A 15,240-nucleotide genomic window follows, 5' to 3' on the forward strand; every position below is an offset into this window, starting at 1 on the left:
ATACAATCCCAGCTGCAACTAATGAAAATGTGGATTATTGTTTGTGATCAATCATTTAAAGTTAAAAGTTTAAAGTGTTTAAAGTGATGAAGGAAATGTTGATTGCACAATGGCTACAGAATACCAGGCTGTTCTCATACACCGTTAGTAGCTATACCTACGGAAAGTAATGAACTGTAATTCGTATATATCCCACAAAATCAATTCATATGTAATCCATGTAATCGTGAACCAGGAAGTTTAAAAAGCGACAAACACCGCGTATGGAGGAGGTCGGGGTGGATGGGTGGGTCGAAAAACACCAGAATTTCCCCAGGAGACCGCTGTTGGTGTCCCCTGTGAAACCAGAAGTCAACGTTGGTTTATTTGTCTAGTAACTTCTGTACTTAAGTAACACTAGTTCTGTAGTTATTTTAACCCAAACTACGATCCTTTCCTAAACCTAACTAAGTTGTTTCCTGTGAAGACGGAAGTTTATTTTGAAAAGAATGTATGCATGTAATGACCAGAAACTGACCATTGTTGCTAGACATTCATAGGAAAACGCAGGAAAAATGAGGAAAAACTTTTCGTAAGATATCATAGGAACCGTTTTATGAGGATACGATGAGAATAATGACACCATCAGCATTTAGATTGGTTCCCTATGAGCTTCGCTTTCGCAATGCAATTCTGTCTGCCACCGGGTACGATCTCCAGGCAAAATACAAGCTAAATTTACTGCACAAAGTCGTAAAAAACAAAATGCAGTGTGTCCTGTGCAGCGTTGTCAACTATTTTCCAATGAAAGTAGCTAGCACTAGCTCTAAATATCACTATAAGTCAGCAGATGACATCATACACTCATTTGCATATTGGCAAATTTGTTGTGCATTCATTTGCATAAAGCTTTGAGGTTGTGTCGGTTGCAGCGAGGGAGAGACCTCCTGCTGACTGTGATTACTCGGAGCAACACTGGGAATGAATTACAGTATAATATGTTTTTCTTGCTTTTTCCCTGATAGTCTGAAAAAGTTGCTGAATTTGTCGCTAGTTGCTTTTTACACATAAAGTCACTAAAAGGGTTTGAAAAGTTGCTAAATCCAGCAAGAAAGTCACCAAGTAGGGAACACTGGTCCTGTGTTGTTGGTAGTAGTCAGAAACGCTAGGGAGTAGGGCTGGGCGATACGGCTCATAAATAATATCTCAATATTTTTAAGCTATGTCACGATATACTATATATATATCTCGATATTTTCATATTTTCTCTAAAATAACTGTTTGATTTAACCCTTTGATGCGTATGATCATACCATCGTGATCTCAAACTAATCTGAACTGAGGTAGTTTTTCTAAACGTATCATTACTTTTATTAATTATTTAATATTCACTCATGTTTTATTTGTTTATTCATTTATATTTATCTATCTTTGAGTGTCTGACTTATTGAATTAATGTGAAATTGACAATCAAATTCACCGGAAGATCACTTTTTTAAACTCCAAATCAATTAGTAAAAAATTGTTTTGGTCATTTATAAAGTAAACTTTGCAGCTTCTTAAATGTGAGGATTTGTTGCTTTTCTCTGTTGATTGTAAAACACACAAGAAATCCCAGTGGGCTCTGCTAATTTTTAACTATTTTTATTTTATAGACTAAACAATTAATCAATTAGTCAAAGAAACCAACAAACATGAATCATTACTTTCAGCGCTACACCGTTAATCGTACTGTTTGAGCCACTGCCAGGTTAACACCAAATGTAGTTGTAAACAGGTAAATAATTGAAGTGATTAATGTGTTTCCTCTTGTTGTTTTCTCCTCGTTGAACTGAGATTCGGTGGCTTTATCTCCTTTTACAAGCACCTACAATCCTCCAGACCACCCACAGTTTGCATAAAAAGCAGACGGTGGGACAGCGACGGTTGAGTGTGCATAGTAATACGCTCAGAGTGGCATTTACACTGCCCACCGGTTTACTGTTATTGCTGGGTTTCACGGTAGCTTCGTCCTGAGGGGCTGTGGCGGGTTTCGGCGTACGCCACACGGACTGTCACGTCCTCTGACAGAACGCCGCGGTGCCCAGATGGCACGGCTTATCTGTATGCTGAGCTGCTCCAAGGACGCCAGGCTACAGCATCTCAAAAGGATGTATGTCAGACAGGAAACACCGGCCTCAGCCACCCGGCTCCTGATAGCATCCTCATGACTTTAATGCCTCCGCTCACCACCTCTGTGTCCTTGAAACAGTGCATCCAGAAACTCTTACTTTAGATGAGACTCAAAGGCTCACAGTGATCTATGGTCTATCATGCTGCATTCTGTAGCGTAAAAATTATATAAAAATGTATATATCATATCTTAACTGCAACGTCTGCTTTACTGCATAAATGCCACGATAATGCACAAGGCATTTAGTGCAATAAATACACCTTTCATGATCTCTGCGTTTCTTTTGTACTCCATGTATGCTGTACTGACTGCACGGTAAACGCATCCACGTATAAATGCTACGGTAAGAGTTAGTGATGTAATATAAAAAGCAAGAAAGGCATGGGGAGGATGTCCAACAAACACCAGACTTTTAACCAGGAGCCCCGTGTGCCAGACCGTTGTTGACACGCGTTTTGTTTTTTAAGTTACGTCACGTTTGTCACGTGATTTTTCTTGACGTTTGTGACGTGTTTTCTGTAGTTGTTTCCGTACGTGTTTTAGCCAGGATCAGACTACACAATATTTTTGACGGTTACGATGGTCACTATGTCAGATTAGACGACTGAGAGTCAAATTATTTTTTGTGACTTGGCCGAAACGGAACAAGTCGTGGAAAGCAACAAAAAAGAAATCAAACATGCTAGACGTTCTGTGGGGACGTCGTGAGGTGTTCCACATGCAGCGTCGGTTGTCGTGTACTATGACACACTACACAAGATAAACCGATCGATTGTCGCACACGATACTCATTTATCGGTCCCGATCCGAGTCGACACCCTACGGCGGCAGTGTCGGGCTATAATTGGGCTGATACCGTGTAATCTGAACCGGGCATTACTTAGTTTACGTACTTATTTCAAGCCCAACAATGACGTTTTCCCTTAAATTTTGGATGTGTAACTTTCGCCCACTGCTAGCGTTAGCCTCCAGTCTTTCCTTTGTTTATCCTCCAGCTAACACCGTGACGTAATCATGACGTGACACAAAAAGAAGTCTATACACAACCTTCCTGTGGCAATGCACATGCACAACCTGTAAAATATGTATGATATTGAATACACTTAATAAAACTCTTTATCTCTCTATTGAAGTTCATGAACTGATAAGATTTCTCTACTTGGACCTGAAAGGACTCGTTAGCTCGTTTTGTCTCTCGTGTGTTTCCAACAAACACCCGAAGAAGCTGTTAAGGTCTCAGTATGATGCGAATCATAACAAGGAAATGAGGCCGATGATGTGTGAACACGACATAAAGCCCTTCAGCCATCACCGCCTGTCCTCTCAACCTCTGGAACATAAAGTGGGAGTCAGCTCAGAGTCCCGGGACAGATGGGAACGATGTGCTCTCCTAACCACCAGCTGGTTAAGGGTAGAGGGCTGTCTGGCACTCACTACGCTGACAGGTGGCACGCTGATGATCTGGGAACTTCATATGTTAATAACAATAATAGGAGTTTAATGGTAACGATGCAGACAGCTTATGGTTTGGTATGGCTACTCTAACTGTAGATAAATACTCATTTATTCCCCCTCACATGGAAAATGTTTCTTCATTCTTTTTTTTCTTATAATAGTTTTAGTTATACATTTTATAGGTTAGAGCAGGGGTCAGCAACCTTTACTATTAAAATAAATAATAATTAAAAAATAAATAAATAATAACTGTCTGGAGCCGCAAAACATGTGATCATCGTGATGAAGGTAACACAGTTTATAGTCTAAGTATATAGTATATAAGTCTAATGCAATGAGGGCCAAAGAGACAATGTACTACGGAGTATTAGGGCCACATTGAGGGAAAAAACATCTGAGATTTATAGAATAAAGTCAGAATATTATGAGAATAAAGTCATAACTTTACGAGAAAAAAAAAGAACACATAAAAAAGACTTTTTTCTCGTAAACCTATGACTTTATTCTTGTAATATTATGACTTTATTCTCGAAAGATTTGCGTTGTTTGCCGTGCAGTGTACAGGGGGGACCGAGGACCGATGAACTCCTCCCGACCGGCCGTCGGACAGTCGGGTCAATTTCTGACATTAATCATCACACAGCAGCAATTCTATAATATGATGTGCAAAAAGTAGATGTGAGACAAAAACTAATAACTAACACACGGATATCAAAATTAGTCAAACCATCTTTGGAAACCAAACATGGTCTGCACATGAACAACAGACAGAAAACTACCTCTGCTGTCACACAGTGCTTTTTAAACAAATAAACAACACTAGGTTCAAATGTCAAATGACTTTCTTTACATCAAATCAGCGGCCTTGTGTCTGCAGCCACAGCCTCGCTTGTGAAGCAACAACATCGGTCAGACACTCTTGTTACCTGCAGACTTTTATCGTATTTTCTGTGAGCAGACTAGTGTCCACACCTCAAATGGGGATAATCTACTGGGTCTCAATTAGGAAGGAGGCAGGCTCTGGATGATTAAAAAAAAGCAGCTGTATTTTTATAGAAATATGTTGAATCTCCTGCCAGGAAAGCCTTCCAGGTCTAGGGGATAGCTGGCCAGAGACTCGGACCAGTAAACCATATGGTTCTGTTATCAGCAGGAGTGAAAGGTCAACTGAATCTAAACGGACACATCAATCACTGACACTAAAAATATAATGTTCAGCAGCTGGCTGGTAGACCAGATGATGGCAGACTGACATGGAGTTTCGCTTTGGGCGAAGTGTTTGCTTTAACCTTCTCAAAGTAGCAGGTAGGTGTGTGGAGAGCTGAAGGAATGATCGATTCTATATGAAAACTGCTATCAATTGGTGGTTGTTTGTTCTAGGAGGTGCTGCAGCACACTTACTTCCTGAGTCCATGCTTTTTGTATAAATAATAATGCTAATAAATAAATAGATAAGAAAATGTCCCTACTTGGTGGCATATTGGGGGTGGTCCCGGGTTCAAAACGTCATTATTGGATCAAATTCAACGGTTGTTAATGAATGTAACGTCAGGCTTACTGTATGTTGGGATGCACCGATACCACTTCTTTCAGACCGAGTACAAGTACAAGTTCTTACATTTGGGTACTCGCCGATACCGAGTACCGATACAAGTACTTCTCTGTGCCAAAAGACCCTCATTAGAAGCCAGCTGGAGGGTGTGTCAATAATTTCTTTCTTAAAAGCCAGTGAGGATAAAATGTTCCCAGCCAGGCAGGATGTCACTTATACACTGAGGCTTCTTATTATTTCGAAACTGACCTAAATTTTGCATAATTTTGTTGTTTCGTTTTCGTTATTTGTATTGTATTATATGTTCAATAAGTGCATATTCTTCTATAGTCTTTAAGCATGTTATTTGACGTAATTCAACATCTACAACTACATATGTGTCTAAAGCCCTTCTCGTGTCAAAATATCTTCTTATAAACTCAGACACTTCAGCACTGAAAAAATCCTAGGGCACCATTTATGGTTGTCATTTTTTCAGCAATAGCCATTCAATTTATACACGTTGCATTCAAATCTGCTTCTGCCTGAGAACGCATCAGCAAAGCCTCATTCAGACACAGTATGCAATCAATAGTAAGTAGTAGAATGAATCTTCCCAGAGACAGTAACCTTCTTAGTTATGAAATCAACCCAAACAAAAGTTTCAAACCGAAGCGTCTCATCACTCAACGTACTTTTTCAATTTGCAGTTAGTATGACTAACGCTCTATGTTGATAGCTCTAATCAATGCCTTTCAACAGGAGTACGCAGCGCTTGATGGATACCTGATGATGACGCACGCCGCTCGCTGCACCTACATCATAAAATGAGATCGGAGTACTTCACTGAGGAAACGGCTTTTGTTGCTCAGGATGAAGTCATGTCTTTTCAGCAGCTCAGGCTCAGTTGTATCTGGCGCTCTCAGATGTTGTGCTGGAGGGAAGCTGCAGGCATGTTTGCTCTCGCTGTTTAGATAAATTGATAAAAGGCTGCAGCTGCCTCGGCCGATGCCTAAACACTTTTCACACCTGTAGTCCGGTTCATTTGGTTGGGACTGAGGGGGAAAATACATTTATGTCTTATAGTTCTGGTCTGTTTTGTGTTCACGTGTGTGGTATGTGGACTACAGTTTTGAAGCTTTGAGTTTGGCATTTTGGGCATGGTCATCTTGGTTTTTGGGCGTGGTCATCTTGGTTTTTGGGCGTGGTCATCTTGGTCTTTGGCCGACGCCATCTTGGTTTTTGCCCGTCGCCATCTTGGTCTTTGGCTGTCATCATCCTGGTTGTTGCCGGTCGCCATCTTAGTTTTTGGCCAACGTCATCTTGTTTTTTGGTTATCGCCATCTTGGCTTTTTGGCCGCAGCCATCTTGTTTTTTGCTGCCGTTGTCATCTTTTTTATTGTCCGTCGCCATCTCCTTTTTTTGTCCGTCGTCATCTTGGTTTGTGGCCGTTGCCATCTTGTTTTTTGGTCATCGCCATTTGGCCATCATAATCCAACCATCATTTTGCAACCAGAAGTAACATGAAAGGGTGGAGTTAAGTACAACAGAAGTCTGAATAAGACATTTTATAGGCGACCAAAATGTTTCAGTTAACTTTGAACAGTGGAAAATGAACTAAAGGGAGACAGAGAACCCATCCAGTTAGTTTTTATAAGTCACCGCCATGACAGTTTCCACACAAAGGAAATCTTCCACGCTGAGAAATACTTTTCACTCAGCACTATTGACGGGGAGTCGGAGGTCTCCCGCTGCTGACAAAGACCTAAAGCCGGGGGTCTGTTCATGGCTTCGACTCAGCCTGGAGCATTTATGAAAGCTCAGTTTTATTCAGGGGGAGTGGAGCTCAGTGGTGTTCAAACAGGGGACAAGGAACTCCCAGAGGGTCTTTGTAGAGTCCCAATAGGTCCTCAGCAAAGTGACATATAGTTTAATGACACCATGCAGTAAATCTTACTTTAGTATCTTAAAAAGTTCCAGCTGAAATGGCCCCCTATGTGCCACGTCCATACGGGATTAGTTATACAAAAGGAGGCATAGACGAATCCGGGGAAATACTAGAAGTAACCAAGTCTCCATTACTGCCGTGGCGCAATACGCACACGTTTGAATGCAAGCTGTCCTAAGTAGTGTACAATTGTCTACTTTTACTTTCTATTAGGACTGTCAAAGTTAACGCGATAATAACGCGATTACGTGAATTCACTTTAACGCCACTAATTTCTTTAACGCATTAACGCAACTTGCAAATTTGAGGTTGTAGCGGGTTCAGTTTTAAAGCTAGTTCTTCCTCTACAAAATTTAGCTCAAGTTTGGAGCGTTGTTTAGGCTCCTTCGTTACAAGCTAGTATGACATGGTTGGTACCGATGGATTCATTAGGTTTCATCTAGTTTCATATGCTACCAGTATCTTCACTCTAGCTCTAACACAATCAATCTTTCGGAGGTTTTGATCAGGCTCATGTATCAGGTTTTGAAGCTAGAGTGAAAATACTGGTATCATATGAAATTAGAAAACGTAAACCATGTCCTACTGGCTTGTTGCGAAGGAGGTTAAATAACGCTGCAAACTTGCGCTAAATAAAGGAAAAACTGCCGTGGTCTCTTCACTCTAGCTTTAAAACTGAGCCCGATACAACATCCCAAAGATTGATTAAGTTAACACGTTACAGAAATTAGTGGCGTTAAAACAAATTTGCGTTAACGTGTTAATATTGCGTTAACTTTGACAGCCCTAAAATATATACACACATTTGCATAAAGTAAGCATATTTGCCCACTCCCATGTTGATAAGAGTATTAACAAATCTCTCTAAGGTACATTTTGAACAGATAAAAAAATGTGATTAATTTGAGATCCATTGCGATTAACTATGGACAATCGTGTGGTTAAATACTTTAATCGATTGACAGCCTTTCAGCTGCTTAACGTTAGCCTGAAACAAGTAACGTTGGCTAAGTTAACACTGTTAAGCTGGCGTAGCTAACATTAGTGGGCTAAAGACACTGTCTAGGGGCTGCGGTGGTCTTAACACAATCAACTGTGGCGTAATTGTGAAATATAACGTTAATTGCTCTACCTAGGGCAACCCAATGACCACAAAGTAAACATCATTAATCGGTCGCAATCACAAACAGAACACGTACAAAATATCTGCTAACCGTGTTAACTGACTCTCGGCCGAATGCGTCACAGCTGCTCGTACTGACGGCAGCTGTGTCCTCTTAAAAGCCTTCAATTTGACTTTAATCAATATTAAATGCATACCCATCTGTGTTTATTATCTACGCCGACCATTGATGTAAGTTACAACAAGCAACCACGGACGTTTTCAGCTGAAAGTCATCAGTTAACACGGTTAGCAGACAGTAGAGTCACTAGGACTTGCCACGAGTCACTAAACATTTGAAACAGAAAGAGAAAAGACAAAGATTTTGATCAGATTTTGATATAAAAATACTCTGATACTGTTTGTTGTTGACATACATTTGACATATAACATGAGGTAAATGAACAGTTAACACAGGGACTCATGATTAAAATGGGGAAAATGTATTTTTTCCATTTCATGGGGACTTTAACGGATTGCTTGCGACGGTGGTGAATCAGAAAATTGAAGGTTGCACTCATTAACATTCACTGTGGATAACAGCATGAGCTAAACGTTAATGGAAATGTACTAGATGTAGTCTCCCCTACTGTTCAGTCCATAATATGGAGGCCCACAGCTGTTCCCCCTGAGACTTGAATCGCAGAGAGCCACAAGGAAATAAGAAAGTCCCAGCGGTTCAGTCTTCAAACACAGCGAGACTTCAAAAGCAATCTGGTTGTCTCATCTCTAGCCTTGAGAGAATGAAGAGGAGTGGTGGGGCTGGAGACATTTCCATGGGACCACTAATGGCTGCAAAGGAGAAATCCTCGGCCAGACATTGGGTGTGACCAACCAGGTAGATGGAACCCTCAATATGATATACCCGAAAATTTGTAAAAGTGACAGACATGCCCACTTTATGATAATCACATGCAGTTTTTTGAATGCAGTATAAATGTCTTATTGTCTCCTATTCGATGTTAGTCCCCGTAGGAGCCATTTCATTGAAGCGAGACCACTTTTTGAAACTTGACCTCCCTGTATAAAATGACCTGTGGTGACCTCTAGGATAATCACAGCCTCATGAAACTTTACAACCACAAACTAGAGACCTAGAGCATTCAGAGGATGGATGGATCAAACTAGAGACCTAGAGCATTCAGAGGATGGATGGATCAAACTAGAGACCTAGAGCATTCAGAGGATGGATGGATCAAACTAGAGACCTAGAGCATTCAGAGGATGGATGGATCAAACTAGAGACCTAGAGCATTCAGAGGATGGATGGATCAAACTAGAGACCTAGAGCATTCAGAGGATGGATGGATCAAACTAGAGACCTAGAGCATTCAGAGGATGGATGGATCAAACTAGAGACGTAGAGCATTCAGAGGATGGATGGATCAAACTAGAGACCTAGAGCATTCAGAGGATGGATGGATCAAACTAGAGACCTAGAGCATTCAGAGGATGGATGGATCAAACTAGAGACCTAGAGCATTCAGAGGATGGAGGGATCAGACTAGAGACCTAGAACATTCAGAGGATGGACGGATCAAACTAGAGACTTCGAGCATTCAGAGGATGGATGGATCAAACTAGAGACCTAGAGCATTCAGAGGATGGATGGATCAGACTAGAGACCTAGAACATTCAGAGGATGGACGGATCAAACTAGAGACTTCGAGCATTCAGAGGATGGATGGATCAAACTAGAGACTTCGAGCATTCAGAGGATGGAGGGATCAGACTAGAGACCTAGAGCATTCAGAGGATGGATGGATCAAACTAGAGACCTAGAGCAGAAAGAGGATGGATGGTTTTCCTAGCTAGATTGACAATAAGGGGGTTTCTGAGCAGTTTACACAACAGAAGTGCTCGCCATCCAATCGTGGAAAAATGCAATTCCTGCAGAAATCTCCAAAATGTCAAAAGTTTTTGATCCCAAATCACAGCATGGCTTTTTCTATGGTGTTCCTCAAGGTCTTGGTGTCTTAATGTGGTATTTTGGAGGGATTATTGATTATTTTTATCAATTTTCCAGTGTTAAAAAAGATGGTTAAATTTAGCACTAAATCTGTGTAATAAATGGTATCAACCCCAAAAATAGCTGCAACAACTTATGAGACATAATAGAGCATGGGGATGACCATCATATACTTCTATCATCATGTTCTACGCTCTTATACACTTTCACAATTTATTTAAATTAATTAACTCATGTTTATTTCTGATGTATGACTATAAGAACTTGACACACAGTGCTGAGCTGCATCTGTAATCTTCAGGTTCTCAGCTTTCAGATGATGTACACCACTTCTATGTGACATCTACTGTTGACCTGCTATGTCCCCCTAAAGACCCCCTGGACCCCTCTAAAAAGACAAAAATGGGTCTATTGTGGGTCTCAGAGGTTTAACCAGTAGCTAATAGGGCTGAAACGATTCATGTATTCGTGGTGAACCATCACCGCTGTATGGGATGTGAATGGAAACAAATCCCACATGCTAACGCACAATTGACTGCATCACCCAGACGTGCAGATATTTTCAGTTTTATAGCCTATTGGGACTTGTTGCCTTTTGGGAAAGTGTGTGTTCAGTGTTGGTACAGTGTAATGCACAAGCATTTGAAATGTTCCTCATGTTTATAATGAAATTAGTTTACCAAAGTTGCCGGCGGGCGAAATGCTACCTCGGTCCCCAGCAGGAGGATTGTGTTAGACGATGGCTCCAACGCAGCACAAGGCTGTTTTGCATTATCAATATCTCCGGGGGGAAACAGTGGGTTCAGCTATTTTTTTTCTCTTTAACTTGGCCCTCAAAAATGCAGTGTTGATAAAAATTGTCTTTTTTGGCATCGGCCGCCTCGAGAGGCTCTCTGGAGGAGGAGAAAAACAGGCACAAGTGAGCGTGAGCGACACCGCTGAGTGGGAGGGAAGCTCAGCAGGAGGGGTGGAAGGGGGGAAATCATCTGTATCCTTTTTACCATTTTACACATTTCCATTTCCAAAGGACCCCCCGGTGGCTCGAACACTCCGCTCTGCCTTTCACAGGAAGCACGCCGGCCAAATGCAGCTCTCGCCCGGCCTGTGACTCAGGCGGCTGCCAAAAGCTACTGAGAGACGTTTGAATGCGCGGCAGACAGGAAACTGGTGGGACGCGGTATCGATTATGGTTGTACAGAAGTGGCAACTGGTCAATAGGGCAAACTGTTTTGCACCTGAAGCCTCGCACAAAGGCCAGCTGTCTACTCTACAGTGTTTCCAAATAGAGCTGAAATTTGGGGCTGCTTTTGTCAACCTTTGTCAGGGTTTTGAAAATATTGTGAAAACAATAAACAAGCCGTCATTTTACGGTCAAAAAATAAGTTCAGAAATATTTGATTGACATGTATTCAATCGTCGTTGGGGATAACAAGAGGACCTACTTACCTTGACGTCATCATCATTGATATTGACATGGCAAACTGTGTATTTGGTTGTCTGACTGCACTCTTTGTGGGTTGCAATAACATATATATCTAACAGTTTATCTTTGGTTGTTTGATGCAAATATGGAGCTTTGTATGCTTATAAATATGATGTGTTTTCCATTGTGCATGTAATGGTTTTATGATGTTATGCTTTGGGATGTTTCTAATTGAATTGGGTGTATGAAAGAGAGAAAGGGAGACGGTGGGGGAGAAATAAACCGAGACAGTGAGAGAAGATATTCATGATCTCAATATGATTTGAATGCAAAACTGATGTTTATATGAACATCAGTGGAGGGATCAACGCTGTCACCGAGCCAGAGGAGAAAGAAGAAGAAGAAGAAGAAGAAGAAGAAGAAGAAGAAGAAGAAGAGGAGGAGGAGGAGGAGAGTGATGTGAATGCAGGAGCAGGTGTGGTGAAGCTGTGGGGGTATTTACCTGGAAGGCCTGCCAGAGCTGATCAGCCAGGCTGCTGATTAGAGAGAGGATGTGACGAATAAGAAAAGACTTTGACATGTTGCAGCTCCCCAGCGTTATCAGGTACTCCATCAGCTTCTCTGCAGCCCGGAGCTGAGGGTTGGAAAAACAAGATGTCACTGAGAGAGACTCCTTCAAACTTTCCTTTTTACTAACCTTTAGAACTTAAACAAAATCTGGAGATCGATTTATTCTAATTCTACCAATCACAAACTGATTATAATAAATATTAGGGCTGGGACGATACACCTATTTCCTGATTCAATACTATCACGATACTTGGGTGCTGATTCGATATGTATGTATGTTTGATATTATGATTTATAGCAATTTTTGTTAACTTTTTTAACACTAGACCATGGGGGGAAAAAGTTGAATCATACACTTCTAGGGACTTTTACTTTGGAAAACATCTAAATGAATCCAGTAAAAATGTTTGATTTTCAGCATGTATGTAGTCAGAGATGTCCTGAAGTCAAATATATCAGTCATTGCCAGAAGTTATTTATTATCCAGCAACCTAAAAATCAAAGAATATAGACATTTCCCTCACAGATTAGTGGTGTTTTCTTTTTAATCTATAAGGGACATGTAATGTTTTATACTTCTGCTGAATATAATCCATCAATCTTATTCCATAGATGTATTTAGTATCTACAGTTCCCTTTGTTAACACCTTATTTTGAAAAGCAGACGTAGTCTCACGTGTCTACTTCCTCTAACTTCTCCAAGGTGGTCTCTAGCTCTCCCGTCAGCTCCGTTCTCTTTATCCATCCATGGTCAGCTCCATCGGGGCCGTTTCAATGCAGAGGACACAAATGTCAGTATCTGGGTGCTCTACAGTCATAGCGTCGGCCCATTTGACCACGGAGACGAGAGTGACGGCCGGCTCGACCGCAACGTTACCTCGATACGATGACGTTTCCTGTCCGTGACAGAGTTAGCATGCAGCTTTAGCTCTGCTCTGTCTAGCTCTGCTTTTCCTGTCAATGTGTGAAACCCAAAGTGTTTCCATCCTTTACTGGATGTGTAGTGTTTACCACGCTGGATCTAACATGTGCAGGTCGTATCCACGACGACCCTCCAGCGGTTACTACTCTCTAGTTTGGGCTCGCTGAGGTTTGTTTTGGTTGACGGATACGGAACGGATATGACGTCACGTTACTCAGACTACAACAATAAAATCCTCTAGTGAGTATTAGTGGCAGCAGGACGGAGAATGTGGAACTGATGCAGCACAGTCGGCTGCTGCTGCAGGTTGTAATGTTTCCTGATCCTGGAGGGAGTATGCTTAGCATGCACGCTCACATTCAGCAACAGCCTCATTTATATTCACTCAGTTTTTCATATTTTCAACACAGTCAAACTGCCCTTTTGTTGTCGTGCCAGTCGGCAGCTCCACCGCAGCAGCTGGAGATAAATTGTTTGGCTCAAGGGCGTTGTGAACCATTGTTGCTTTTCAATTTGGTTTTGGGGGAATTCAACTAGTAACCTTCCACAACTCTGAAGTGCAGAGCGAGATGCTTACAGCTGAACAGACAGAAAACCAGAGTGTGAACAACGCAAAGAGGAGCGAGAAGAAAAACAAAATTCAATTTGTTTTTGTATTGCCTCTGCTGCTGATTACCACCCGAGAGCTGAATGATGGAAGGACATCTTGTGAAATTGTCTGGATGATTATCCTATCAACACATTAATTCATAATTTTCAAGCAATTGAAGGGAGGAGATTGTTATTCAGCTTTTCTAACCAGATTTTCTCAGACTGCAGATTGACGAGGCCGTCCTTCTCTCACCTCTTTGCCTTCTGGTGCACAAATCTGATTAGACCGGTCTGGCTTGTTTACTCAGAGAACAGATAAACTATAGAAGTACTCGAAGAGCTGCTGCGTTTCAAGTGTTTTGATTTTGTGATAGAGGTCAGTTTCTCACTGCATTCATCAGCTGATTCTCCACTTCTCTCATATGGCTCTGTTCTGTTCATGTCTCTCTTTATCCTTTGACCATTCTCTGTAAACATGGTGGCTGCGTTGTCAAGAAACAGGGCTCAGAATACCTCGTCCATATGCACCTAATTCTCAACTTTACCTGCACCGGTGTACATGAATGTTCAGGGCTGCAAACTCTCACACATTCACCATGAAGCCCTGTTCAGACCTGGTATTAACATGCGTCCTGTGTAATCTGATCACAAGTGGACAGCTTTAAGTACGGCTGTTCACACCTGGCATTAGAATGCGTCTCCACATGCGTCTTGACTGACCACATGTGATCCGATCTCACTTCTCCGCTCTATATGCAAATAAACACGTAGTAAACACACGGCTGATACAGCAGACATTGTGAAGTGATGAATATCAGTAGTAATATCCTACATATTCGTGAATTTGGGTAAATTTTATAAACATCAAAATAAAGGGTTATTGTACCGGCGGTAGGGATGCACCGATACTGATACCAGTATCGGGTATCGGGTCCGATACTGTGCTCATGTACTCGTACTCGTACTTGCAAAAGTGCCCGATACCACCTTACGGCGGCGACGCGCTTTGAGTTCAGGCTGGTGCACGCCAAGGGTAGAGTACAAGCAGGGAGGCAGGGAGGCATCTGATTGGTTCTTTCCAAGCGGACCGCGAGGCAGTGATTGGTAGATGTTTTTACAGGATTACAGCAGCTACAGATGACGGCTCTTTTCTGGTCCTTTTTCAGAGCTCATCAGTAATGGATCGCTGTCGGGTGTAAAGACCATTTCAACCAATATAACAAATAGCGTTTACTGGAGAACATTGTAAACCCTGCCTTTAATGCAGGACTTATTGTGTATCAAAAGTGTTGACTAATTCATTAATCAACAAACTCTAAATGCAGTAGCCAGTCCTCAAGCCCGAACATGTTATTCCACTTCTTAAAGACTAGTTGTACACTGGATTTTGGAGGGAGGAAGAACACAGCAGCTCTGGCCTCCATGGGTTGAAAGACTCTTCAAACTGTGACTGAAAAGCACTAAATGTCTGTCAGTAAAACCATGTTTAGGAGTTCTGTAACGTATGGAACACACTA

At 41.6% G+C, this 15,240-nt stretch overlaps 1 protein-coding gene across 5 annotated transcripts in view; it reads right to left on the bottom strand.

Moving 5' to 3' along the window:
- mei4 (meiosis-specific, MEI4 homolog (S. cerevisiae)) overlaps positions 1 to 15,240 on the bottom strand; it is a 93,138-nt gene that overhangs the window by 61,541 nt on the left and 16,357 nt on the right. For all 5 annotated transcript variants that reach the window (XR_012591450.1, XM_074615987.1, XM_074615988.1 and 2 more), the window contains exon 4: positions 12,143 to 12,274. Coding sequence is in view for 4 of the 5 variants with exons in the window: in XM_074615987.1 (XP_074472088.1) it covers positions 12,143 to 12,274 (132 nt within the window). In the remaining variant the exon portion in view is untranslated. The remainder of the gene's footprint in view (positions 1 to 12,142; positions 12,275 to 15,240) is intronic.

Source organism: Sebastes fasciatus, chromosome 18 (assembly GCF_043250625.1).
Source record: "Sebastes fasciatus isolate fSebFas1 chromosome 18, fSebFas1.pri, whole genome shotgun sequence".
In the NCBI taxonomy this organism is placed as follows: domain Eukaryota; kingdom Metazoa; phylum Chordata; class Actinopteri; order Perciformes; family Sebastidae; genus Sebastes; species Sebastes fasciatus.